At 48.1% G+C, this 26,310-nt stretch overlaps 2 protein-coding genes across 4 annotated transcripts in view; both read left to right on the top strand.

The window, feature by feature from the left end:
* The window catches only part of LOC108011916 (uncharacterized), a 323,723-nt gene that overhangs the window by 66,022 nt on the left and 231,391 nt on the right, over positions 1-26,310 (top strand). The window lies entirely within an intron of this gene.
* Positions 7,015-8,081, top strand: LOC118878658 (SUMO-activating enzyme subunit 1-like). Its single transcript, XM_036821698.2, has one exon. It carries the CDS (start codon positions 7,024-7,026, stop codon positions 8,035-8,037), a length of 1,014 nt encoding a protein of 337 aa, XP_036677593.1. The 5' UTR covers positions 7,015-7,023; the 3' UTR covers positions 8,038-8,081.

The following is a 26,310-nucleotide window of genomic DNA, read 5'->3' as shown; positions in this document are numbered from 1 at the left end:
GAGACCTTCCGTATAGATTTTTCTCCACTTGCCCACTGTAGTAAGACCGAAAAAGCTATCATTATCACTACTGTTCCAACGGTCATTGTTCTCTCCCGTCTGGATAAGAATTTGTTTTTGGGCAATGTTAATACTTTCCTAGTTAAGACAAAGAATTAATCTGTTAGGAACACATGTAATAATATATAATATCCACATATAATAATTGTTACATATATATAATCATTTAGATATACTTTTCTTTTTATACCTTTTTTATACATAATAATCAAATGTTATTTTTTCAGCGGCGAGTATCAGCCTTGTAATTGTATGTACAATTGCAAGTGCCCTCTGAGCGACGTTTGTAGTCGTGAATAGTCAGCATTTTGCTGGTGTGTGCACCTTCACAGGTGGTAAAATCGATACTCTCCGCTAAAACAATAATTGTCAATTAATTTAATCCCTATATGAATTAGCCAATATTATGTTATTCAATCCCGGCACACGCCGACATAAATATTATTTAATAAATTTATAATGTGAAAAAGAATTTAAAACCATGGTGTGCTAGAACTCTAACAACGGGGGTGTGCTGACGCAAGGAGTGGAGTAGGTCAAGAACAATGACATAACTTTCGACGGACAACCTTGACAGTAGGGGATCGTATTGCGCGTCCCGCGACGATCCATTGGCACACGAATGTGTGAAGGGGAGGGAATATGGCCAAAACACAGCCCGATCGTATTGCGATCAAGCGACAGCTAAGCTTGTTGGGCAGTGTGGACTGATGACTGACAAACTTGATGACTAATATTATTTTCCAGGCACTTTTAATATTTATTCTCGTTATGTTGGAGAGGAGAGAGGCTTACCAAGATCCCACGACCCGAATTCGACGTAGCTTATGCCGGCAAATGGTGCCTGAACATCGGACGCCTCTCCCTCGGCCCAAGTCCTTGCCAGGACTCGGGCACTAATATGCCCACGTAACAGAATTGGCGCCCAACGATAGGATTTTTCATATTCCTTAAGGAACTTTACCAGGGTCCACAATCTCGGTACCTGCGGTATCGGAGTGGATGTACCTAGGGATGGCATAGCTGTCATCTTTATTTGCCATGAGTAATTTGAGTGCAAGCATTACGGTAACGCATTTAGCAGTTGCGGTGCGGATCTACTGTTCGTTTGTCGATCCAGGACAGTATGGGGGTGAGGGAACTGACAGGAAACGCAATGCCGACGCCCCACAACGTACTAGGCATTTGTCCGGTCGTTTGCTTGGTTCGAGTCTTTGCGGTTTCCCTTGACATATTTGGGCGGTGGACGATTTTTAGTTTCTCTGGCCGACGCCCCACAACGTATTAGGCTAGTTGGTCAGGTCGTTTGTTTTCCGACGACTGGCGAGAGGGGGTTTTTGGACAGATCCCTTATCTAAACACAGCCATTCCGTTTGGAACATTTGAGCTGAATAGAAAGGGAAAGTAAGGGCATGATAGCTTAGCGGAACCGCGTTGTGTAGAAGCGACTAACACCCCTAGTTAGGGATATTTATTTTGTTTTGTTTTTGGGGCTTAAATATCGGACGGTTCTTGACCGAAGAGAAACTTGAGAAGCAGAGAGAAGCACCCTCAGGTTATAAACATTTTTATTGTCGACTTATTCAGCGTTTACGTCGCTGACCGGGTGTTTTGAAAAGAATCACGTAAAGCTTTTATACCAATCGAAATAGAGTGAAGACAAATTTTAGTGCATATATTAATCAGCACAAAGTGACAATCTATAAAAGAAAGCGGAGGCCTTTAAAGAAGGTCCAATCATATAAATGAAGGGGGCCAAGAAGAAGGTCTTATTCCAACCCAGCACCGGAAGAGTGACCCGAGCAACAACGCGCGGTGAAAATCACCAACCCGGAGTGCGAGCGCGCCAAGGCTAGGAGATTCACCTGAAAGAGAGCCGGGGGAGCTCGCACAGAATCAGCCAGGACAGGTAGATATCCTGTTCGAAGAAAACAATCTGGACCAGTATACTGAAATGGAAGGAGCCGCCGGAGGGGAGAATCTACCCCTAGGACCGCCGAAAGGAAGATCAAGTATGCTTCCCCAATTTCAGAGGCACGAGGAGGACAACTTAGAGGCTGCCGAGCGACGTGAACAAAGATTGATGGAGCTCTTGAGGCAAAGCAATGAAATGCAGCGTGGAATGAGTGCCCAGATAGAAGCGCTGAAAGCCCAGATAACAGAAATGCAGTCTCCGACAGACAGGAGACCCGAACAGAAGGGACTGCCTTCGCCGCCCCGTACTGTCCCGAATCCAACGGACAGCTTTTTGAGATACCAAGAGACCCCGCCTCTAGAACCGGTAACACAGGACATGCTCAATAGCCAGATGCAACGGTTAAGAACACCCAGGCGGATGGACACCCCATCACACAGGCAATTCAGAAGAAACGAGAGGGAGTCGAGTCACCAACTGCATCCAGAGATCGATCGGAACTCATCATTCCAAGGACCGAGACCAAAATATGTCAGATTAGACAGATGGAACCTAAAGTTCGATGGAAGCGTACGCGGCATGACAGTTGAGAGTTTCCTATTCCGCGTGGACCGATTGCAAGAATTGTATGACCTCAGCCGTCAACAAGTCTTTCGTGAATTCCATCTTCTGTTGGCAGGTGCAGCCACGAAATGGTATTGGCAGCTAATGGAGGACAAGGCCGAAGACTACGATTTTGACTACTACTCGTTGACCCAAGAAATGAGACGGGCATTTTCCACTACCGGAAGTGACCTTATGAAAGTCAAGGAATTGATGGAACGCAAGCAAGGGCCACACAAAACCTTTAGCGATTATGTCTCGGATATGCATAACCTGCATTTCAAGCTCAAGCACAAAATCGCTGAAGATGAATTCTTTGAGCTCTTAAAGAATAACATGAACTCCCAGATGGGGGATTACTGCTAGCATCCCCAATAACCTCATTAGCGGAGCTCAAAGGGAGGGTCTCAGAGTAGATCGCTGGTTGAGAAACACAGGAAGAAACATGCGCAGCCGAGCTGCAATCAACGAAAAAGAGGAATTCCAGACACTGGAGGACTTGCCGGACGCGGTCACGGTGGAAGAATTAAACCGGCAGCGGAAAGATACGCGAGGGCGTTACGAGGATGGACAAGGATGCCGTGGCCCATTGCACGCGCTGGTGTGTTATAAGTGTGGCAAAGGAGCAGACTTCTACAGGAAGCATCCTTCGAAGGAAGAATCCTGCCCGAAGGAAGAATTCTGCGAGAAAGTCGGGACGGATGCAGATGCTAACCCAGCGGCTTTTGCGCGGAGTCCGTCAGGCAAGACCGGGATAGCCGGGCGGACCAAGACCAACCCTTTCCGGTAAAAACACCGAAGCCCAACCAAATCTCCCCCCATAAGAGCCTAGATCAACGGGAGAGGGAGTACGAACTTGCTCGTGAACGTATCTTCAATGGCTCGGAAGATGCTAACAGCGAGACACGAACAACACGGAAAATACTAAAATTATATGATGCCCGAGCAGACTATCGCCGGCTCAAGCAAAAGGTGGTGGACACGGTGGTGAGCGTGCAAAATGACAACCGTTTCTTTGCCAAAACGAAGGTCGATGGAGAAGAGATACTCGCCTTACTGGACACTGGCGCCAGTGCGAACTGTATTGTCAGAGGAGCGCACGCTTTCTTAAAAAACCGGACGAGGCCGATAAAGAAGCTAAGTGAAGAATGTGTACGCACAGCCACCGGTGGTGAAACCCAATTAACCTGAGCCATAACGTTACATGTGGAATGGGAAGGAGAAACCAAGGACCTAGAGTTTTTGATAGTGCCAGGTCTGACACAACGATTTTATTTCGGAATTAATTTCTGGGATACGTTCGGCCTCACATTCCTCGGTAAAGGTAGACGCGAGGTTGCCGCCGTTGAAACAACTCCGGATTTCGACCTTATGACCGGCGACCTAGACATGAACAATACGCTCAAGCCCGAGACCGCCTATACCCCACATCAGCTTACCCCAGAACAACATTGTAAGCTGCAGCAAGTGATAGACACATACCCGTCTTGTCTAGAAACAGGATTAGGGAAGACCAGTTTAGAGCAACATATAATTGAAGTGACCAACGAGAACTTACCAATCAAGCAGCGACATTACCCGATATCCCCAGCCAAACAGAAGCTGGTGTACGCCGAGCTAGATCGCATGTTAGGTCTAGGCGTGATCGAAGAGAGCAATAGTAGCTGGAGTTCACCGGTAACACTGGTGCAAAAGGGGCCGAAAAATCGCCTTTGCCTCGATGCGCGTAAAGTAAATTCCCGGACGATCAAAGATGCGTATCCACTACCATATATTGAGGGTCTGTTGAGCCGACTACAGGAAACGTATTACATTTCCGCAATTGACTTAAAAAATGCCTTTTGGCAAATACCTCTCGAAACCAAAAGTAGAGAGAAAACCGCGTTTACAGTGCCCGGCAGGCCACTGTATCAGTTTACAGCCATGCCATTCGGCTTGTGCAATGCCGCGCAGCGAATGTGGTGACTAATGGTAAAGTTATACCAGCGGCGCTACGCGTAATGTATTTGTGTATCTGGATGACTTACTGGTCTGTTCACCTACATTTGAAGCCCACATGGATATGTTGAGCCAGGTCAGTGCCTGCTTACAGCGGGCAGAGCTAACGATAAATGTAGACAAGAGCAAGTTTTGCTACAGCCAGGCAAGATATTTAGGATATGTAGTTGGGGGAGGATGCATCCGATCGGATGACGCGAAAATACAATCGATCCAGGAATTTCCCCAGCCTAGCTCCGCCAAGGCAATTAAGGCGTTTGAACTTTTAAAAACCAGCATGGCAACAGCACCGGTACTCGTCACCCCGGATTTTAAGAAACCATTTACCATCCAATGTGATGCCTCGACCACTGGAGTGCGGGGAGTTTTGTTCCAAGCCGATGACGAGGGCGGAGAACATCCAATCGCCTATAAGTCAGCCAAATTGAACAAAGCACAGCGGAATTACAGCATAACCGAGTTGGAATGCTATGCCGCTATCCTCAGCATTACCAAATTCCGTGCCTACGTAGATGGGGCGCCCTTCAAAGTGATCACTGACCACGCTAGTCTAAAATGGCTGATGAGTCAGAAAGACTTATCAGGCAGGCTTGCGCGATGGAGTCTGAAGCTACAAGCGTTTGACTTCACCATAGAACACAGGAAAGGGTCACTAAATGTAGTCCCAGATCGGATTATGTCAACCTAGTGCAGGCGGTGGACGAAAATGTAGGTAAAAGTCCAGACCTTCAAACATCAGAAGGCTATGTATATAAACGGATAGGATTCTGCCTAAACGACGCTGTGGATGAAGCCCGAGCATGGAAGTTCTGGGTTCCCGCCGAGCTGCGTCCTGATTTAGTCTGGAGAGCACATCATGCCATAACCGCAGGGCATGGGGGGTTTCACAAATCACTAGCCAAATTGAGACAGTTTTACTATTGGCCAGGCATGGCTGTAGATGTCCAAAAAGTAGTGAAGGAATGCGAGCTCTGTAAGATCACCAAGACCGCCAACAAAAATGACCGACCACCCATGGGAGAACAGCGGGTTACGGAGCGGGCTGGCCAAAGGTTGTTCATCGACTTTATGGGACCATACCCGAGACCAAAGCTGGGAACTCGGTGATTTTTGTATGCCTAGACCATTTTTCCGAGTTTGTCTGGCTGCAGCCGATGAGACATGCAGTAGCTGCAGAAGTCATCAAATTCCTTGAGACCAAAATTTTCCATCAATTTGGAGTCCCCGAGTTTGTACACTCAGACAACGGCAAACAATTTGTGTCTCAAATTTTTGGCGAGCTAATGACCCGCTATGGTATTCGACACGTAAAGACTGGACTTTACTCCCCGCAAGCGAACGCGGCTGAGAGGGTAAACCGATCTGTACTCCAAATTTTGCGAGCAACAATTGCCACTGATCAGCGAAATTGGGATACCCAACTAAGTCGAATAGAGTGTGCCCTTAGAATGGCCTACACGAGTCAATAGGCATGGAATCATATTACGCCATGTTCGGAACGCGGATGGTTACCCATGGAACAGCTTATCCGATTCTACGAAAACTGGGGGGAATACAGGCAGGAGATCCACAGATAAGTCTCCCAGACAAGATGGAACTTATCCGACAAAAAGTGACCCAAGGATAAAAACGGAATTCATGAACGCGCAGAAAAGGCATATAACACCCGTAGCAAGCTCGTAGAGTTTTCCGTAGGTAAAACTACAAGCAGAGTAACAAAGCTGACGGATATAATGCCAAGCTTGGCCCGAATCGAATTCGCTGTGTTGTACTCCAGCGTAAGGGCAAAGCGCTATAAGAGCTGGGCAATGCAGTGGGGAAAAGTGTCGGGGTATTCCATGCTAAAGACCTGTATGTCGCCTGAACCTCTGAACGTAATCCGACGACTCCAGAAGGCGACAAACTTTGAACTGTGGGATAGCACGAGTTGATAGAAGGTCCCGATCACCTGATGAGGTGAACACGTAATCAGAACTACCCTGATTCCGCTATAAAAGCCACAGCGGGGAACAGAAAATTATCCAGACATTATGAACACGTTCAGCACATATGAACACGCTATCCAAGCTGCTCATCAGCTTAACAGGCTTAGGAAGGAGTACGAGAGCAGGGCCTCGTATCTAACATTCCTTACGGAATGGATGAAAGGGCTCTGCCACAGCGTCATCATCGATGAGGAGTGCATCCAGCAGCGCTGGATACTGTAATAAGACATTATCTCTACCGTTCCAACGGTCATTGTTCTCTCCCGTCTGGATAAGAATTTGTTTTTGGGCAATGTTAATACTTTCCTACTTAAGACAAAGAATTAATCTGTTAGGAACACATGTAATAATATATAATATCCACATATAAATATGTAATAATGTATAATATCCACAAATAATAATTGTTTCATATTCGCAATAAATTGACTTTTAGCAATTATAAAAGATTTTAAGTATATCATGGGCGTGGAAATGGACACCAACGAGACGAGCGTGGAACTCACGGAGGCGGAGAACGAGCTGTACGACAGACAAATCCGGCTCTGGGGTCTGGAATCTCAAAAGCGCCTTCGGACGGCCAAGATCCTCATCGCCGGTCTGTGTGGCCTGGGTGCCGAGATCACCAAGAACATAATCCTGTCCGGAGTTAACTCCGTGAAGCTGTTGGATGATAAATCCGTCACCGAGGCGGACTTCTGCTCGCAGTTCCTTGCCGCACGTGATTCCCTGAACACCAACCGCGCCGAGGCTTCCTTGGAGCGGGCACGAGCTCTTAATCCCATGGTGGACATCTCCGCCGACAAAGAACCCTTGAAGAAGAAGACCTTAGAGTTCTTCGCCCAGTTTGATGTGGTGGTGGTCAATGGCGAGACCAACGAGGAGCTGCTGCGCATCGACACCATTTGCCGGGAGCTGGGCGTCAAGTTCATAGCCACCGATGTTTGGGGCACCTTTGGATTCTACTTTGCCAGTCTCCAGAAACACAGCTATGTCGAGGATGTAATTAAGCACAAGATCGTATCCAACCCGGATAAGAAAAAGAAGTATGAAACCGTATCCATTCCAACACAGCGCGAAGTGGAATATCCCGGCTACTCTGCATGGCTTGACTTCGATATTGCAGCGCCCAGTTATTCGCGCAAACTAAAACGCAACGGGCCAGGCATTCTATTGCTGAGTGTTCTACAAAAGTTCCGGACCACCTACCAACGAGATCCAAGCTACAAGAGCAGAGAAGCGGACCTGGAACTGCTTCAAGGGATTCGCGACGAACTGTTACCGAACTCTGCCCTGGGTGACGAAGCTCTGGGCCTGATCTTTGCCCAGATCTCTCCTGCCGTGGCGGTAGTTGGTGGCGTCGTGGCCCAAGAGGTCATCAAGGTGGTTACCAAAATGGAAGCACCCCACCGTAACCTCTTTGTTTTCGACCCTGAGACATGTGCTGGATACTTTGAGACCATCGAAGCCAAGTAAATCGATCTACTCTGGGCTTCTATTAAATATCTAAATATCCAATATATGTAATCATTTAGATATACTTTTCTTTTTATACCTTTTTTATACATAATAATCAAATGTTAATTTTTCAGCGGCGATACTCTCCGCTAAAACAATAATTGTCAATTAATTTAATCCCTATATGAATTAGCCAATATTATGTTATTCAATCTCGGCACACGCCGACATAAATATTATTTAATAAATTTATAATGTGAAAAAGAATTTAAAACCATGGTGTGCTAGAACTCTAACAACGGGAGTGTGCTGACGCAAGGAGTGGAGTAGGTCAAGAACAATGACATAACTTTCGACGGACAACCTTGACAATAGAGGATCGTATTGCGCGGCCCGCGACGATCCATTGGCACACGAATGTGTGAAGGGGACGGAATATGGCCAAAACACAGCCCGATCGTATTGCGATCAAGCAACAGCTAAGCTTGTTGGGCAGTGTGGACTGATGACTGACGAACTTGATGACTAATATTATTTTCCAGGCACTTTTAATATTTATTCTCGTTATGTTGGAGAGGAAAGAGGCTTACCAAGATCTGTTACGTACGCCCAAGATTAACCCCGGCAAAACAACTGCCATTAGTTGAGGGTAGGGGCCGTAATGACTAACCACACTGCGATTGATAAAAGCAAAACAGCAAAAACAATTCGACAACTCATGGGTGTCGCGTGACCAAGATTAACCCCGGCAAAACAACTGCCATTATTTGAGGGTAGGGGCCGTAATGACTAACCACACTGCGATTGATAAAAGCAAAACAGCAAAAACAATTCGACAACTCATGGGTGTCGCGTGGCCAGAACATCGACCACGATCGACCTGCTCGTAACCGTAATCCAGTAAGGTGGCAAAGTGCACCAGCCGGCCATTGACTCCTAAAATAGGGGAAATGGAGAAACAGTACCCCTAGGTGGGAACACCTAGTTAATTCATCCAATATGGGGGCTAGCGAAAGCTCTAGTCCGGTATAAAAGACCCCAGCCAAATGGAGAAAGACAGAAATTGTTCTGATCTCTCCATGACGGTGGTCTAGAAGTGCAACTCCCGTCAACACAGACCACGACTGGAAGAAGGCTGGTGTCCAGAAGGATGTCTTGACGTTTCCCTAAGATCAACTTCACCCAGGAGAAAGTCCCGATAACCGGTCCTGCGATCGACCACAATCTGGAGGAAGTCAACCAGCAAAATCCCGAAGGACGAAAATAACTAGTGAACCAAGTGAATGGCCTAAGGACCCCAAGATGGGTAGCAAAACGTCTAAAGTGGCCGGCAGCACCGCCAATGTGATTAACACAGTAGAGATCGTTGACCACCAAGATGATATTCAGGATGTCAACAAGACCATGAAGCTCATCGTTGGACTGCTTCTTAAGGTTGTAAAGATCTACAAGCGCTCTGTCCAGAGACGCCGCGACCAACATCATGCCCTGGAGAAAGTGGTGATCCACATTGGAGCATAAGCCGAGCTGATACAGTGAAGTGAAACCACCAAAAAGACAATAAAAGCAGCAAAAAGACAATAGAAACAATACAAATAATAATAAATAAATTGCACTCCAATATTATAAACAAAAAAGTGAATCGCCAAAACAATCAAAAACAATTTGCGAGTACATGCATTTCTGAATGCAAGTGTAAACAGAACCCCCAATTACATACGCTGAACAAGAAATTGGAGCTGCACCGACCAGCCCAGCCCGAGCATTGGAACTGACGTGTGCCTCAGTGGAACTCGCATACGATGCATACATACATACATATCTATACAGCGATAGTGTTATTTTTTTTGTGTAACATAATTTTTGTGTTTTGTTTTTGTAAACCGCCTTCAAGTCTTGCACGTATATATGTATATAAACCAATTATAAAATCTCCCAAAGCCCAGGATCCGGAGCGTCGAGATCTCATCGCCCAGGATTAAAAAGAGGGTAAGTTTGTCGGAACACGGTTCCTTTTCTCATACATACATATATATATATATATATCCGTGCACCATGATTACAACAGAAGCTTTAGCAAAAACAATAGACACTGATCCACAATTTAACGTAAGAATTTTATACTTGTTATCAAAAGCGACCCTACCAATAACAGTGAATGAATCGGAATACTTATATATTGAGACCTTCCGTCTAGATTTTTCTCCACTTGCCCACTGTAATAAGACCGAAAAAGCTATCACTATCTCTACCGTTCCAACGGTCATTGTTCTTTCCCGTCTGGATAAGAATTTGTTTTTGGGCAATGTTAATACTTTCCTAGTTAAGACAAAGAATTAATCTGTTAGGAATACATGTAATAATATATAATATCCACATATAATAATTGTTTCATATATATGATCATTTAGATATACTTTTCTTTTTATACCTTTTTTTATACATAATAATTAAATGTTAATTTTTCAGCGGCGAGTATCAGCCTTGTAATTGTATGACAATTGCAAGAGCCCTCTGAGCGACGTTTGCAGTCGTGAATAGTCAGCATTTTGCTGATGTGTGCACCTTCACAGGTGGTCAAATCGATACTCTCCGCTAATACAATAATTGTCAATTAATTTAATCCCTATATGAATTAACCAATATTATGTTATTCAACACCGGCACACTCCGACATAAATATTATTTAATAAATTTATAATGTGAAAAAGAATTGAAAACCATGATGTGCTAGAACTATAACAAAGGGGGGTGTGCTGACGCGAGGAGTGAAGTAGGTCAAGAACAATGACATAACTTTCGACGGACAACCTTGACAATAGGGGATCGTATTGCGCGGCCCGCGACGATCCATTGGCACACGAATGTGTGAAGGGGAGGGAATATGGCCAAAACACAGCCCGATCGTAATGCGATCAAGCGACAGCTAAGCTTGTGGGGCAGTGTGGACTGACGACCGACGAACTTTATGAAGTAATATTATTTTCCAGGCACTTTTAATATTTATTCTCGTTATGTTGGAGAGGAGAGAGGCTTACCAAGATCCCACGACCCGAATACGACGTAGCTTATGCCGGCAAATGGTGCCAGAATATCGGACGCCTCTCCCTCGGCCCAAGTCCCTGTCAGGACTCGGGCACTAATATGCCCACGTAACAGAATTGGCGCCCAACGAAGGACATTTCATATCTCGATGCCTGCGGTATCGGAGTGGATGCACCTAGGGATGGCAAAGCTTTCATCTTTGTTTGCCATGAGTAACTTGACTGTTTTATAGAGCAGGGAACTTAAATAATTTTAAATGTGCACCTACTTATTTGTTTTTGGCTTTAAATTAATAACCGTAAAGTCCCCAACTTCTGTGACTGTCAGTGTTGAGTGGCCACTCAATCAGAACTTTGTCGCAGAATAGAGGCCTGACTTTGAAATGATTTGTAACCTTAGAAATTCCCTGTTTTGTTCATGGACAAATTTACCAGAACTTCCTTAAATCAAGAACTATGAGTTATCCTTTTTTATAATACTATACCTATAACTAAGTGTCGACGACTACTTGTTAAAATTAACGTAAATACAATTTATAGGTGCTTTCTGGCCGACGCCACACGACGTACTACGCATTTGCCCGGTCGTTTGAATTGGTTCGAGTCCAGAAAGAGCAGGAGCGCAAGCATTACGTTACGGGTGGGGGAACTGACAGGAAACGCAAAGCCGACGCCCTACAACGTACTAGGCATTGGTCCGGTCGTTTGCTTGGTTCGAGTCTTTGCTGTTTCCCTTGACATATTTGGGCGGTGGACGATTTTTAGTTTCTCTGGCCGACGCCCCACAACGTATTAGGCTAGTTGGTCAGGTCGTTTGCTTGGTTCGAGTCCAGAGAAATAGGAGACGGTTGTGGAGCCCGAGAATGATCGGTCAAAATAACTTGTTTTCCGACGACTGGCGGGAGGGGGTTTTTGGACAGATTCCTTATCTAGACACAGCCATTCCGTTTGGAACATTTGGGACGTCTAGAGAAAGGGAAAGTAAGGGCATGATAGCTTAGCGGAACCGCGTTGTGTAGAAGCGGCTAACACCCCTAGTTAGGGAAATTTATTTGTTTTTGTTTGGGGCTTAAATATCGGACGGTTCTTGACCGAAGAGAAACTTGAGAAGCAGAGAGAAGCACCCCCAGTTTATAAACATTTTTATTGTCGACTTATTCAGCGGATACGTCGCTGACCGGGTGTTTTGAAAAGAATCACGTGAACCTTTTATACCAAAACGCAAAAAAAAACAAGTGAAGACAAATTTTAGTGCGTGTATTAATCCGCACAAAGTGACAATCTATAAAAAGAAAGCGGAGGCCTTTAAAGAAGGTCCAATCGTATAAATGAAGGGGGCCAAGAAGAAGGTCTTATTCCAACCCAGCACCGGAAGAGTGACCCGAGCAACAACGCGCGGAGACAATCACCAACCCCGCAGTGCAAGCGCGCCAAGGCTAGGAGATTCACCTGAAAGAGAGCCGTGGGAGCGCGCACAGGATCAGCCAGGACAGGTAGATACCCTGTCTGAAGAAAACAACCTGGACCAATATTCTGAAATGGAAGGAGCCGCCGGAGGGGAGAATCTACCCCTAGGACCGCCGAAAGGAAGATCAAGTATGCTTCCCCAATTTCAGAGGCACGAGGAGGACAACTTAGAGGCTGCCGAGCGACGTGAACAAAGATTGATGGAGCTCTTGAGGCAAAGCAATGAAATGCAGCGTGGAATGAGTGCCCAGATAGAAGCGCTGAAAGCCCAGATAACAGAAATGCAGTCTCCGACAGACAGGAGACCCGAACAGAAGGGACTGCCTTCGCCGCCCCGTACTGTCCCGAATCCAACGGACAGCTTTTTAAGATACCAAGAGACCCCGCCTCTGGAACCGGTAACACAGGACATGCTCAATAGCCAGATGCACCGGCTAAGAACACCCAGGCGGATGGACACCCCATCACACAGGCAGTTCAGAACAAACGAGAGGGAGTCGAGTCACCAACTGCATCCAGAGATCGATCGGAACTCATCATTCCAAGGACCGCGATCAAAAGATGTCAGATTGGACAGATGGAACCTAAAGTTCGATGGAAGCGGACGCGGCATGACAGTTGAGAGTTTCCTATTCCGCGTGGACCGACTACAAGAATTGTATGACCTCAGCCGTCAACAAGTCTTTCGTGAATTCCATCTTCTGCTGGCAGGTGCAGCCACGAAATGGTATTGGCAGCTTATGGAAGACAAGGCAGAGGATTACGACTTTGACTACTACTCATTGACCCAAGAAATGAGACGGGCATTTTCCACTACCGGAAGTGACCTTATGAAAGTCAAAGAATTGATGGAACGCAAGCAAGGGCCACACGAAACCTTTAGCGATTATGTCTCGGATATTCATAACCTGCATTTCAAGCTCAAGCACAAAATCGCTGAAGATGAATTCGTGGAGCTCTTAAAGGATAACATGAACTCCCAGATGGGGGGATTACTACTAACATCCCCAATCACCTCATTAGCGGAGCTCAAAAGAGAGGGTCTCAGAGTTGATCGCTGGCTGAGAAACACCGGAAGAAACATGCGCAGCCGAGCTGCAATTAACGAAATAGAGGAATTCCAGACACTGGAGGACTTGCCGGACGCAGTCACGGTGGAAGAATTCAACCGGCAGCGGAAAGATACGCGAGGGATTACGAGGATGGACAAGGATGCCGAGGCCCATTACACGCGCTGGTGTGTTATAAGTGTGGCAAAGGAGCAGACTTCTACAGGAAGCATCCTTCGAAGGAAGAATCCTGCCCTATCAAATTCCACGATGGCACCTGCAGGTTCTGCGAGAAAGTAGGGACGGATGCAGATGCTAACCCAGCGGCTTTTGCGCGGAGTCCGCCAGGCAAGACCGGGACAGCCGGGCGGACCAGGACCAACCCTTTCCGGTAAACACACGGAAGCCCAACCAAATCTCCCCTCATAAGAGCCTAGAACAACGAGAGAGGGAGTACGAACATGCTCGTGAACGTATCTTCAATGGCTCGGAAGATGCAGACAGCAAGACACGGACAACGCGAAAAATACTAAGATTATATGATGCCCGAGCAGACTACCGCCGGCTCAAGCAAAAAGTGGTGGACACAGTAGTGAGCGTGCAAAATGACAACCGTTTCTTTGCTAAAACGAAGGTCGATGGAGAAGAGATACTCGCATTACTGGACACAGGCGCCAGTGCGAACTGTATTGGCAGAGGAGCACACGCTTTCTTGGAAAACCGGACGAGGCCGATAAGGAAGCTAAGCGAAGAATGCATACGCACAGCAAGCGGTGGTGAGACCCAAGTAACCGGAGCCATAACGTTACCCGTGGAATGGGAAGGAGAAACCAAGGACCTAGAGTTTTTGATAGTGCCAGGTCTGACACAACGATTTTATTTCGGAATTAATTTCTGGGATACGTTCGGCCTCACATTCCTCGGTAAAGGTAGACGCGAGGTTGCCGCCGTTGAAACAACTCCGGATTTCGACCTTATGACCGGCGACCTAGACATGAACAATACGCTCAAGCCCGAGACCGCCTATACCCCACATCAGCTTACCCCAGAACAACATTGTAAGCTGCAGCAAGTGATAGACACATACCCGTCTTGTCTAGAAAAAGGATTAGGGAAGACCAGTTTAGAGCAACATATAATTGAAGTGACCAACGAGGACTTACCAATCAAGCAGCGACATTACCCGATATCCCCAGCCAAACAGAAGCTGGTGTACGCCGAGCTAGATCGCATGTTAGGTCTAGGCGTGATCGAAGAAAGCAATAGTAGCTGGAGTTCACCGGTAACACTGGTGCAAAAAGGGCCGAAAAATCGCCTCTGCCTCGATGCGCGTAAAGTAAATTCCCGGACGATCAAAGATGCGTATCCACTACCACATATCGAGGGTCTGTTGAGTCGACTACAGGAAACGTATTACATTTCCGCAATTGATTTAAAAGACGCCTTTTGGCAAATACCTCTCGAAACCAAAAGCAGAGAGAAAACCGCGTTTACAGTGCCCGGCAGGCCACTGTATCAGTTTACAGTCATGCCGTTCGGCTTGTGCAATGCCGCGCAGCGAATGTGCCGACTAATGGATAAAGTTATACCAGCGGCGCTACGCGATAATGTATTTGTGTATCTGGATGACTTACTGGTCTGTTTGAAGCCCACATGGATATGTTGAGCCAGGTCAGTGCCTGCTTACAGCGGGCAGAGCTAACGATAAATGTAGACAAAAGCAAGTTTTGCTACAGCCAGGCAAGATATTTAGGATATGTAGTTGGGGGAGGATGCATCCGAACGGATGACACGAAAATACAATCGATACAGGAATTTCCCCAGCCTAGCTCCGCCAAACAAATGCGGAGGTTCCTGGGAATGACAGGCTGGTACAGGAGGTTCATCAAAAATTACGCCCAGACAGCGGCACCGCTTCACGACTGCTTGAAGAAAGACCGCATAAAGAAATTTGAATTGTCAGAAGAGGCAATTAAGGCGTGCTAGAACTATAACAACGGGGGTGTGCTGACGCGAGGAGTGAAGTAGGTCAAGAACAATGACATAACTTTCTACGGACAACCTTGACAATAGGGGATCGTATTGCGCGGCCCGCGACGATCCATTGGCACACGAATGTGTGAAGGGGAGGGAATATGGCCAACACAGCCCGATCGTATTGCGATCAAGCGACAGCTAAGCTTGTTGGGCAGTGTGGACTGATGACTGACGAACTTGATGACTATTATTATTTTTCCAGGCACTTTTAATATTTATTCTCGTTATGTTGGAGAGGAGAGAGGCTTACCAAGATCCCACGACCCAAATACGACGTAGCTTATGCCGGCAAATGGTGCCTGAACATCGGACGCCTCTCTCTCGGCCCAAGTCCTTGTCAGGACTCGGGCACTAATATGCCCACGTAACAGATCCCACGACCCGAATTCGACGTAGCTTATGCCGGCAAATGGTGCATGAACATCGGACGCCTCTCCCTCGGCCCAAGTCCTTGCCAGGACTGTAACAAGTACTGGGTGTGTTGAGTTACCGGACAAATGTACATATTCTGTTTTGACGTGATAGTATTGGCAACGTATATCGGTTTTAATATAGTATCAGTATCGGACATTATTTTGATTTTTCGTACTACTTGAGATCTGGCTGGTAGGAGAATTGTATTATTACCAGAAGTGTATGTTATCGGAATATAAATGTGAATGTATATATTATTTGGTCTTATTATAAACCAATCCTCTGTAGGGTTAAGATCTATTTAGAGGCTTAATTGTTTTATAATATCGATTCCTATTATTCCATCACATGGAGTCGCAAAATCTTGATTTACTATATGAAAATTATATGGAATTATATATTTGTCTATTTGGAGTTCTATTGGAGCAAGTCCTTTGGATTTTTTGATTCCCTCGCCTATTCCTTGAATATTTATTGTATTTTTTATTTGTAAATTATTATAAATATCTACATTTTCTTTTAAAATCGAAATATTTGCTCCCGTACCCACAAGGAACGTAAGCTGTTTCCCTTTATGAATTAATAAATGGTACGAAGATTTTAAGATTGGTTATTTGTATACACCATTGTTATTTTTAATTCCTCGTATCTAAAGGGGTCTGTGAGTTTCCCGAAACTGGGTGGGTAAAGCGGACATTATTGTTTTGTTGTGTGTTGCCGTAGTTGCTGGTATTTTGGTTGTTGTTTTGTACTCTATAGTTTGCACGACCTCTATTATTGGTCTGGTTATTATAGTTTCGATTGTAACCATTATTTAGCCGTTATATTGTTAGTACTTATTGTTTTGGTAATTACCACGATAATTTCTTTACCTCTACCACGGTAGTTACCTCTAAGGTTTTTACCTCTATAGGCTTGTCCTTTTCTTGCAAATAGTATTGCGTTGGCATTACCCGTCATTTCAGTACATGGTGACGGCCTCATTCATTGATGAAAAGTTGCCTGCCTTAAGGATTGTTTTGAGTCGGCCATGCTCACAATATTTGACCATTGCGATCATAGCCTCCTTGGTGCTGAATTTGTCTGCGTGTTCAGCGGGTAATCCTTCATCGATATACGAAGCTTCAAGTAGCTTTCGTAAGTTGTCAACTACAGTTGTGAATTTGTCATCAGTTTTTCCTTTTTGAGTAGTTTTTGCCATTTTTGCTTTGACTACATCGGATGTTTCGCCGACTATAGTGTCTTGCAATTTCTTTATGATTGAATTTATGGTTGTTTCATTCTGTACTTTGTATAGTGTAGATCCTATAATTTTGGATTTAATGACTTCTACAGCCAAATCTTCGAATGTGCCTTTAGTCAAGTTAACCAACTTCAAGGCTGTTATAAATCTTTGAAGACGTATCTTTTGCCCGTTAAATTCCGGGATGGCATTCGAGTTATCTTTTATGTATGCATTTTTGGCTGCTGCATCTGCTATAATGTTTTCTTTTATGTCTGGCACGCTTACATCTGATTTTTTATCTTCTTCGTCTTCTGCTTCTGTTACTGTTATAACTGCAGGAATTGTTAGATCACGTAGATCTTTTTCTTTTATTTCAATTCCTTCGCTCGAATCGGAATCCTCATTTTCCGTTAGGACTATTTCTTGATCTATGGTCAAAGGGGTATTTAAAATTGTCGGTATCCATATATTTAAATTGTTGATGAACGCATTACAGCCGTTATTTAATTTTAAATTTTATTCTATCTTTGGTATATGAAATACTAACTTTTGCCTTTTTAATATATATTGTGGTGCTGCGTCACACTTCAGAGATTTTTTAGGACTTAGTGTTAAGACTACAACGGAAAGCATCGAACACACAAGAAAATGTGACAAGTTTAATTGTTGAAATACAGTCCACTCAAATCGGGAAATAAAACGTTTTTATTCTACACCATATCTTTGGTCCTCCTACCCAAATTTAGTTACTGATTAACATGGATCAGTTTAAACTTTTGAAGGCAGATAGAAGTTGTGCGAAGGCAAGCATTACGCGTTTGTTAACGGCGTCTCAAGATCCACGTGCGGGATCAAAATGGGAGCTTGATGAACTACAAGTTTCATTGGAAAGGCTCAACATCGTCTGGAAAGAATTCGATTCCATCTGCTCGCTACGAGATTCGTGCGGCTAGCTCAGTATATTGTGTGTTCGTCCCACCAAATTTATACTAACGTGACCGCCCAGTAGCCCAGTGAGAAAGCACCGAATTCACGGGTTCGTATTGGGTTTTATTGCGGGTATATTATTACAAGTGTCTTAGTCGCTTGGTTGGCCTTGACTCGTTGCTTGTGACCTTCGGTGCTTCCGACGGTCCTGTATGACTCGACGACCTCTCGCCTTGATGACTCGGTGCTCCAGTTCTGTAGCTCCCTGAAGATACTCGCACCTCCCTGAAGATCCTCGCCCCTCCCTGAAGATCCTCGCAGCTCTCTGAAGACGCTCGCTCGCTGTTCACTCCCACGCGTGACTTGGTGACTGCTGGTAACGACTCGGAATCGCGAGGGGTATCGGCCGTACGGGCTTAGGGAAGCGTCACCGTTCTCAGACTAGGGTGAACAGAAGCTGCGCTCTCCAGGATCGCTCCTTTCGACACACCGCCACCTGTCCCTTGCTCTGTCCCGGATGGTCCCACTGGGGTTTCTGCTCAGCCCGCGCGGACAGTCAAGGCGGAACGCCAGGAAGCTGCCTCGCGCCTTACTTCGCTTCCACGCCTAGTGTAAACGAACGTTCCACCCTAGCCTCACCCTCTTGCTTTTTGTCCGGGACGTTTCCGTGTGGCTTCTAATACTCGGGGTTCGGGCACGCCGCTCCGGGACCTCGCAAGTCGAATCCGTAGGGCTCTCCTGGATAATTCCACTCGAGACCGTACCGATCGACCGCTCTCCCTTCTGGCTTATTATACTCGTGGTTCGGGCACGCTGCTCCGGGACCTCGCAAGTCGAATCCGTAGGGCTCTCCTGGACAATTCCACTCGAGATCTTACCGATCGACCACTCTCCCTTCTGGCTTGTTATACTCTTTCCAGGCGTAACGCCAGGACTTTGTGGACAGGGTTAATCGACCGCCTTGACCTAGCCGTGTGATGCCCTCTGGATCTCAGCTACCTGCGTCTCAATTCGGAGATTCCTGGTATCCCAATCCCGAACGTCTCGACGTAGCAATCTCGCTCCTTGTAGGCTCCCACGGCGCTGCTTCTCTGGCTCGACTTGCTGCTGCTCCCTTGTAGATTATCTGGTTGTTTGATTGTTCACTTTGGTATCTGAGTGATCTTGACGGTTTGACTCCTTGTGATCGACTGATCCAGCTGCCAGCGCACTGCGGCCTTATATAGGGCCTCCGAAAACCGTTATTTCCCTTTTGCGCACGGCCCGCTGGATCTCTCCACTCTGGGTCCAAAGTCCGTGCCTCCTGGGTGACCCACTTGTCGTTCCCGTACCGCTTCCAATCGATGCTCCGCCCACTGCTGCCATCCCGCTGATTCCCGTGATGCTTGTGGCACGCCTGTGTGCCGCTCCACCGCCGGGATGTGGCACTTCCTCTCCCGGTCCAAAGTTCACGGGAAAGTCCAAAGTCCGGTGGAGTCCCGTTACCCGCTTTTGCACACGGCACTCTTGCCTTGCCCGCGAAGTCTCCACTCTCTCTCGATCTCCATCCTTGGTCTTCAAACTCTCTCGCTCTCCTTCATTGGTCTCCAAACTCTCTCGCTCTCCTTCGTTGGTCTCCAAACTCTCTCGCTCTCCTCGCCGCGCCGTTACTACGCGAATTCGCCGCGTATCTGGCAAGCGGCCGGCCATCTGCTGCTGTTTCTATTTGTGGGGAGTTATTCAACTCCTCACATTCCCCCCTTACTTCGGGAAACATTTTAAACTCGTTCCTACTCTCCGGCGTTTTCTTGTTTATCCTAGCTGGTCATCCTCCACGTAGCAACTTGAATCTCCCGCGCCGATATCTTTCCTGACTCCACTGGGACATCAATACTCGTGTGCTATCGATCCCCACCTCGCTGCTCATCGCTGCGTTCTACTCCTTTTATTTGCTTCCTGGTCACACCATTCGGGTGTGATCGATGTGCGATATCGATATCGACGGTGCGGCGTTGCCACCTGCTCGTTGCGATATTTCCACCTTTGGCCGATATTACCATTTGACGTGTACCCATCGATCGCACTTTCATCTAGTGCCAATCGATCGCTTATCGAGGCGCCCCCTTCCCTGGCTCATGGTGATTTTGCAACTTTCTAGGTAAGTTTTCGCATTTCCTCACTCCTTTCTATTTCATCCTTTCTCTCTCCACACGACCTCTCTCGCCTCTCGTCTCTCTCTCTCTCGCCCTTAAATCGTCCTCAGCCGGCTGAGCCTGGCTTTACGCTGCTGCTGCTGCGGTGATGGCTGCTGCTGCGGTGGTGGCTGCTCGCGCTCGAGCTGCTGCTGCTGTGGTGGCTGCTGCTGCGGTGGTGGCTGCTGCTGCGGTGATGGCTGCTGCTGCGGTGGTGGCTGCTGCTGCGGTGATGGCTGCTGCTGCGGTGGTGGCTGCTCGCGCTCGAGCTGCTGCTGCTGCGGTGGTGGCTGCTCGCGGTCGAGCTGCTGCCGCTGTGGTGGCTGCTGCTGCGGTGGTGGCTGCTCGAACCTCGGCGTGGGCGGTCGTGCTGGCTTCCACTGTGGTGACCCTTCGTACCGCGGTATGGGCGGGATTTCGGGCAGCCACCGCGGAGGTGAGGACGCCCAGTCGTCTGCCACTTCTTGCGGCGGGATGCAGTGCTCGGGCGCATACCTCGGCGTGGGTGGGTACCCCGGGTTTTCCCACAGCTACTGCTCCTCCTCCTCGGCCATCCGCAGTTGGGCCTGCCACTCCGGCGACTCCTCCATCTCCTTTAACCGCCGCTCCTCGCTCCGCCTTCGCGCCTCGCACTTTCGTCGAAACTCCCACGTAGCCGCTACCACAGCCTCGGCATGACTACTGGGAGTTAGCTGGGCTTGGGGCGGCTCTTCGCTGGCCCACTCCACCTCCGCCGCGCCAGTCGGGATGCGTCCGTCGGCCCGGTTGACCGCTCTGCGAAGCCGCCATCGCCACTCCTTCTCGGTCGTTGAGTAATTCTTCTCAGCGCCGTTGAGCGTTCGGCTTGAGTAAGAGATTACCTTTTCGCCTCGTTCAGTTTCCTGGGTCAAGATTGCCCCGATGCCGTAGTCGCTTGCGTCAGTTTGCAAGATGAATGGTTTGTCGAAGTCCGGGCATGCCAGTACGGGGTCTGCGACGAGTCTTGCCTTCACCTCTTCGAACGCCGTCTGGTGTTCCTGTGTCCACACCCATTTATTACCCTTGCGTAGCAGATCGTTGAGAGGTTTGACTATTTTTGCGAAGTCAGGTACAAACCGGCGTTACCATGATGCTACGCCCAGGGACTGTCGGAGCTCTCTTACTGTCGATGGTGGTTCTAGTTCGGCGATGGCTGCTACCTTTTCCGGATCCGTGCCTATTCCTTCGCTAGTCACTCGATGACCGAGATATAACAGCTCTTTCTTGAAAAATTGCCACTTCTCCGGGTTTAATCTCAGATTTGCCTCTTTTTGTCGTCGGAACACTTCCTTTAGGTTGGCCTTGTGTTCTTCCAGCGAGCGCCCGATCACTATGATGTCGTCCTGGTAAGCAAATGCGTACGGCGACATTTCGGGGCCGATCACCCGGTCCAGCACCCGTTGAAAGGTCGCAGACGCCGAATGAAGTCCGAATGGCATTACTTTCCATTGAAATAAACATTTCCCCGGCACTTTAAACGCCGTAAACTGCCTGCTGTCCGCTTTCAGTGGGATTTGCCAGTACCCATCCTTTAGGTCCAAGCTGCTGATGTACCGTGCTTCCCTCAGTTGGTCGAGAATATAATTTATTCGGGGCATCGGGTAGGCATCCTTTACAGATTTGGCGTTTATTTGCCTAAAGTCGACGCACAGTCTCCATTTGCCCGTCTTTTCCCTAACCATCACGATGGGAGAACTGTATGGGCTTGTTGAGTGTTCTATGTATCCCATTTGGAGAAGCTCGTCCACCTTCGCATTGATCTCCCCTTGAACTTTCGGATTCTTGGGATAGTATCGCTGCTTTATTGGTTTGTCGTCTTTCATCGTGATCTGATGCTCTGACATGTTTGATGCTCCCTTCATTCTGCTGAAAGTCGATAGCTCTGCCTCCAGGAATTTCGTCGTGTCGTCATCTTCGCTTGCCCGTTGTACGACTGCCATCGACAACTTTTCCTCGAGCCATCCCTTGTGACGATTCCTGGCCGGTATTATCACTTCGTGTCCAGCGCACTTAATTTCGGTACCGACTTGTGTTAGAAAATTCCATCCCAACACCAATGAATCCACTACCCCTGGTAGTATCAGCAGGCTCATGCTCAGTCGCTTGTTCCCGAACGCGATTTCCACCTCCAGCTGCTCATCGATTCCGCCACATCTTCCGTCTGCCAACCTTACTTGCCGTCGTATCCTCGTAATCATTCCGAGGGCAGCCAGGTCGTCCACCAGCTCTTTGCTTATAAAGCTTGCTGTTGCCCCGGAGTCGATTGTGGCCTTGTATGTGCCCCCACCAATCGTCACCGCTGTGGACAACTGCTGCTCCTCCTCGATCAGCTTTCCCGTTAGTTTGGAGAGGTAGCATCTTGCGACCCCCGCTCGCCTCTCTGCGGCTGAGATCGCTGGGCATTTCCCGCCTGCTGGCAGCATTCAACGCTCCTGACGCCTACTCATCCCCGCGCCCTGGGGGTCTGTGATGTGTGTCGTTTCAAGAGGCCTTTGTGTTGTACTTGGTGGCCTCCAAACATTGTTTGCTGGTTGCATCTGTTGCTGTTGTGGTGGTGTCCATTGGCCTCCGCGTGGTGCGCCTGTTGCCTGCTGCCGTGGTACTCGGTTAGGTGGCGACCATTGGTCGTTTCCCCGTGTCTCCTGGATTCCTGTCTCTTCGCATCTTCTGCATGTTACCTGCGCTGGCGATGCCGACTTGTTCTTAGAGAATTTGTTTTCCTGCGCGAACGCTTCCCGCTCCTTTTCGAGTTCTTTATACTCGTCTGCTAATATCATCAGCGTGTCCAGGTCCGACACTTTGTATGCCCTTAGGAAGATCCTTAGACTGGGGGTGCAGTTTTCCTTGATGATCCTTAGGGTCTCTATAGCGGAGTAATTAAGTGGCCTCACCATCGTCTGCATGTCGATCATTTAGTCTTTGAACGACTCGCTGAAGCCCTGCTTCCGTTGCCTGACCTGATCCGCCAGCCTGGTGAAGAAGTCTCTCGGTAGAAAGTATGTGTGGAAACTATCTATGAACTCCGCCCAGGTTTTCCATTGTTTGTTGTTGGCGATGAACCACTTCAAAGCCCTTCCCTTCAGCAATTCAGGCATCGCTCGGGGAATCATGTCTAACTCCAAGCCGTATGTTCCACCCGTATTCCACCTGCTCCAGGAACTCGAACGGTTTTTCCGCCCCGTCGAACCTGAACGACCATTCGCGGACCTGTTTAGCGATCCTTGCATAGTCTGATTGATTGGGTCTCGAGATCAGCGCTGTTGTTTTCCTGTCTTGGCTTGATTCTCTCCTGTTTGCCTCCTTTTTTAGGTTGTCAACGCTCAGGCTTGCCACTAAGTTGTCCCCTTCGGCGGTTGTTAACGTGATGCTGGGGCCGGCTTTGTCGTGGTATGTGGCTTCCAAATCGGCCCAGATGTCAACGAGTTGTGGGTCAATATCCGTTTCTGAGTAATACTCGGATAATGCTTTTCTCATGTCCTCTAATCTGCCGTCCAGGGTGACATTAAGCCTCTGTGCGACATTGGCGAAATCCTCCTTTTTAAGCCGGTAGATCCACTTCTTCCCCATTCTGTTTAAATTGCTTTCACTGCTGGGACAATCACGTTGGGCGCCAGATGTAACGAACTGTTTTTTATGGTCTGCTCGCTACGAGATTCGTGCGGCTAGCTCAGTATATTGTGTGTTCGTCCCACCAAATTTATATTAACGTGACCGCCCAGTAGCCCAGTGAGAAAGCACAGAATTCACGGGTTCGTATTGGGTTTTATTGCGGGTATATTATTACAAGTGTCTTAGTCGCTTGGTTGGCCTTGACTCGTTGCTTGTGACCTTCGGTGCTTTCGACGGTCCTGTATGACTCGACGACCTCTCGCCTTGATGACTCGGTGCTCCAGTTCTGTAGCTCCCTGAAGATACTCGCAGCTCCCTGAAGATCCTCGCAGCTCTCTGAAGACGCTCGCTCGCTGTTCACTTCTCACGCGTGACTTGGTGACTGCTGGTAACGACTCGGAATCGCGAGGGGTATCGGCCGTACGGGCTTAGGGAAGCGTCACCGTTCTCAGACTAGGGTGAACAGAAGCTGCGCTCTCCAGGATCGCTCCTTTCGACACACCGCCACCTGTCCCTTGCTCTGTCCCGGATGGTCCCACTGGGGTTTCTGCTCACCCCGCGCGGACAGTCAAGGCGGAACGCCAGAAAGCTGCCTCGCGCCTTACTTCGCTTCCACGCCTAGTGTAAACGAACGTTCCACCCTAGCCTCACCCTTTTGCTTTTTGTCCGGGACGTTTCCGTGTGGCTTCTGGTACTCGGGGTTCGGGCACGCCGCTCCGGGACCTCGCAAGTCGAATCCGTAGGGCTCTCCTGGATAATTCCACTCGAGACCGTACCGATCGACCGCTCTCCCTTCTGGCTTATTATACTCGTGGTTCGGGCACGCTGCTCCGGGACCTCGCAAGTCGAATCCGTAGGGCTCTCCTGGACAATTCCACTCGAGACCTTACCGATCGACCGCTCTCCCTTCTGGCTTGTTATACTCTTTCCAGGCGTAACGCCAGGACTTTGTGGACAGGGTTAATCGACCGCCTTGACCTAGCCGTGTGATGCCCTCTGGATCTCAGCTACCTGCGTCTCAATTCGGAGATTCCTGGTATCCCAATCCCGAACGTCTCGACGTAGCAATCTCGCTCCTTGTAGGCTCCCACGGCGCTGCTTCTCTGGCGACTCGACTTGCTGCTGCTCCCTTGTAGATTATCTGGTTGTTTGGTTGTTCACTTTGGTATCTGAGTGATCTTGACGGTTTGACTCCTTGTGATCGACTGATCCAGCTGCCAGCGCTCTGCGGCCTTATATAGGGCCTCCGGGAACCGTTATTTCCCTTTTGCGCACGGCCCGCTGGATCTCTCCACTCTGGGTCCAAAGTCCGTGCCTCCTGGGTAACCCACTTGTCGTTCCCGTACCGCTTCCAATCGATGCTCCGCCCACTGCTGCCATCCCGCTGATTCCCGTGATGCTTGTGGCACGCCTGTGTGCCACTCCACCGCCGAGATGTGGCACTTCCTCTCCCGGTCCAAAGTTCACGGGAGAGTCCAAAGTCCGGTGGAGTCCCGTTACCCGCTTTTGCACACGGCACTCTTGCCTTGCCCGCGAAGTCTCCACTCTCTCTCGATCTCCATCCTTGGTCTCCAAACTCTCTCGCTCTCCTTCATTGGTCTCCAAACTCTCTCGCTCTCCTTCGTTGGTCTCCAAACTCTCTCGCTCTCCTCGCCGCGCCGTTACTACGCGAATTCGCCGCGTATCTGGCAAGCGGCCGGCCATCTGCTGCTGTTTCTATTTGTGGGGAGTTATTCAACTCCTCACACCAGCCATCGACAACGAAAGGTACGATTACAAGTACTTACAAGCAAGCACATTATTTCGCAACCTCATACGCACCTGTGAAGAATCTCAGGAGAATGAAAGAGAAGGCAATAACTTCAGATAAGCTGGCAACCCTGATGAGGCCGCACCAATGGCATCAGGAGTGGGAAACGAAAACCTAGTTCGTTTTCTGGAGCAACAGCAGCAACTCAACGAGCGTTTGGCTGAGCAACAAGCAACGCTTTTAAGGGCAAACTCGGCAGCAAATGTAATGCATAATGAACTGCCAAAAATCCACATCAAGTTGTTCACTGGCGACTACAAGGAGTGGCCAGCCTTTAAAAACATCTTCGAGAGTACGATCCATAGCAAGCAGCATTTGACAGCAGTACAAAAGTTGCACTACTTGAACACGTACATCACGGGCGAAGCAGCTGACTTGATTACGAGGCTTGGACTTGCCTAATTGATCGGTACAATAGACCACGTCACATTGTTAACACTCTGCTGGAGACATTTGTTAACTTACCTTCGACCGCCAGAGCAGATGTAACAGTTCTGCGCAAGGTGACGGGCTGAGCCAC

Source organism: Drosophila suzukii, chromosome 3 (genome assembly GCF_043229965.1).
Source record: "Drosophila suzukii chromosome 3, CBGP_Dsuzu_IsoJpt1.0, whole genome shotgun sequence".
Taxonomy (NCBI): Eukaryota; Metazoa; Arthropoda; class Insecta; order Diptera; family Drosophilidae; genus Drosophila; species Drosophila suzukii.
Note: the sequence above shows the minus strand (reverse complement) of the source record. Positions and strands in the feature narration are given on the sequence as shown.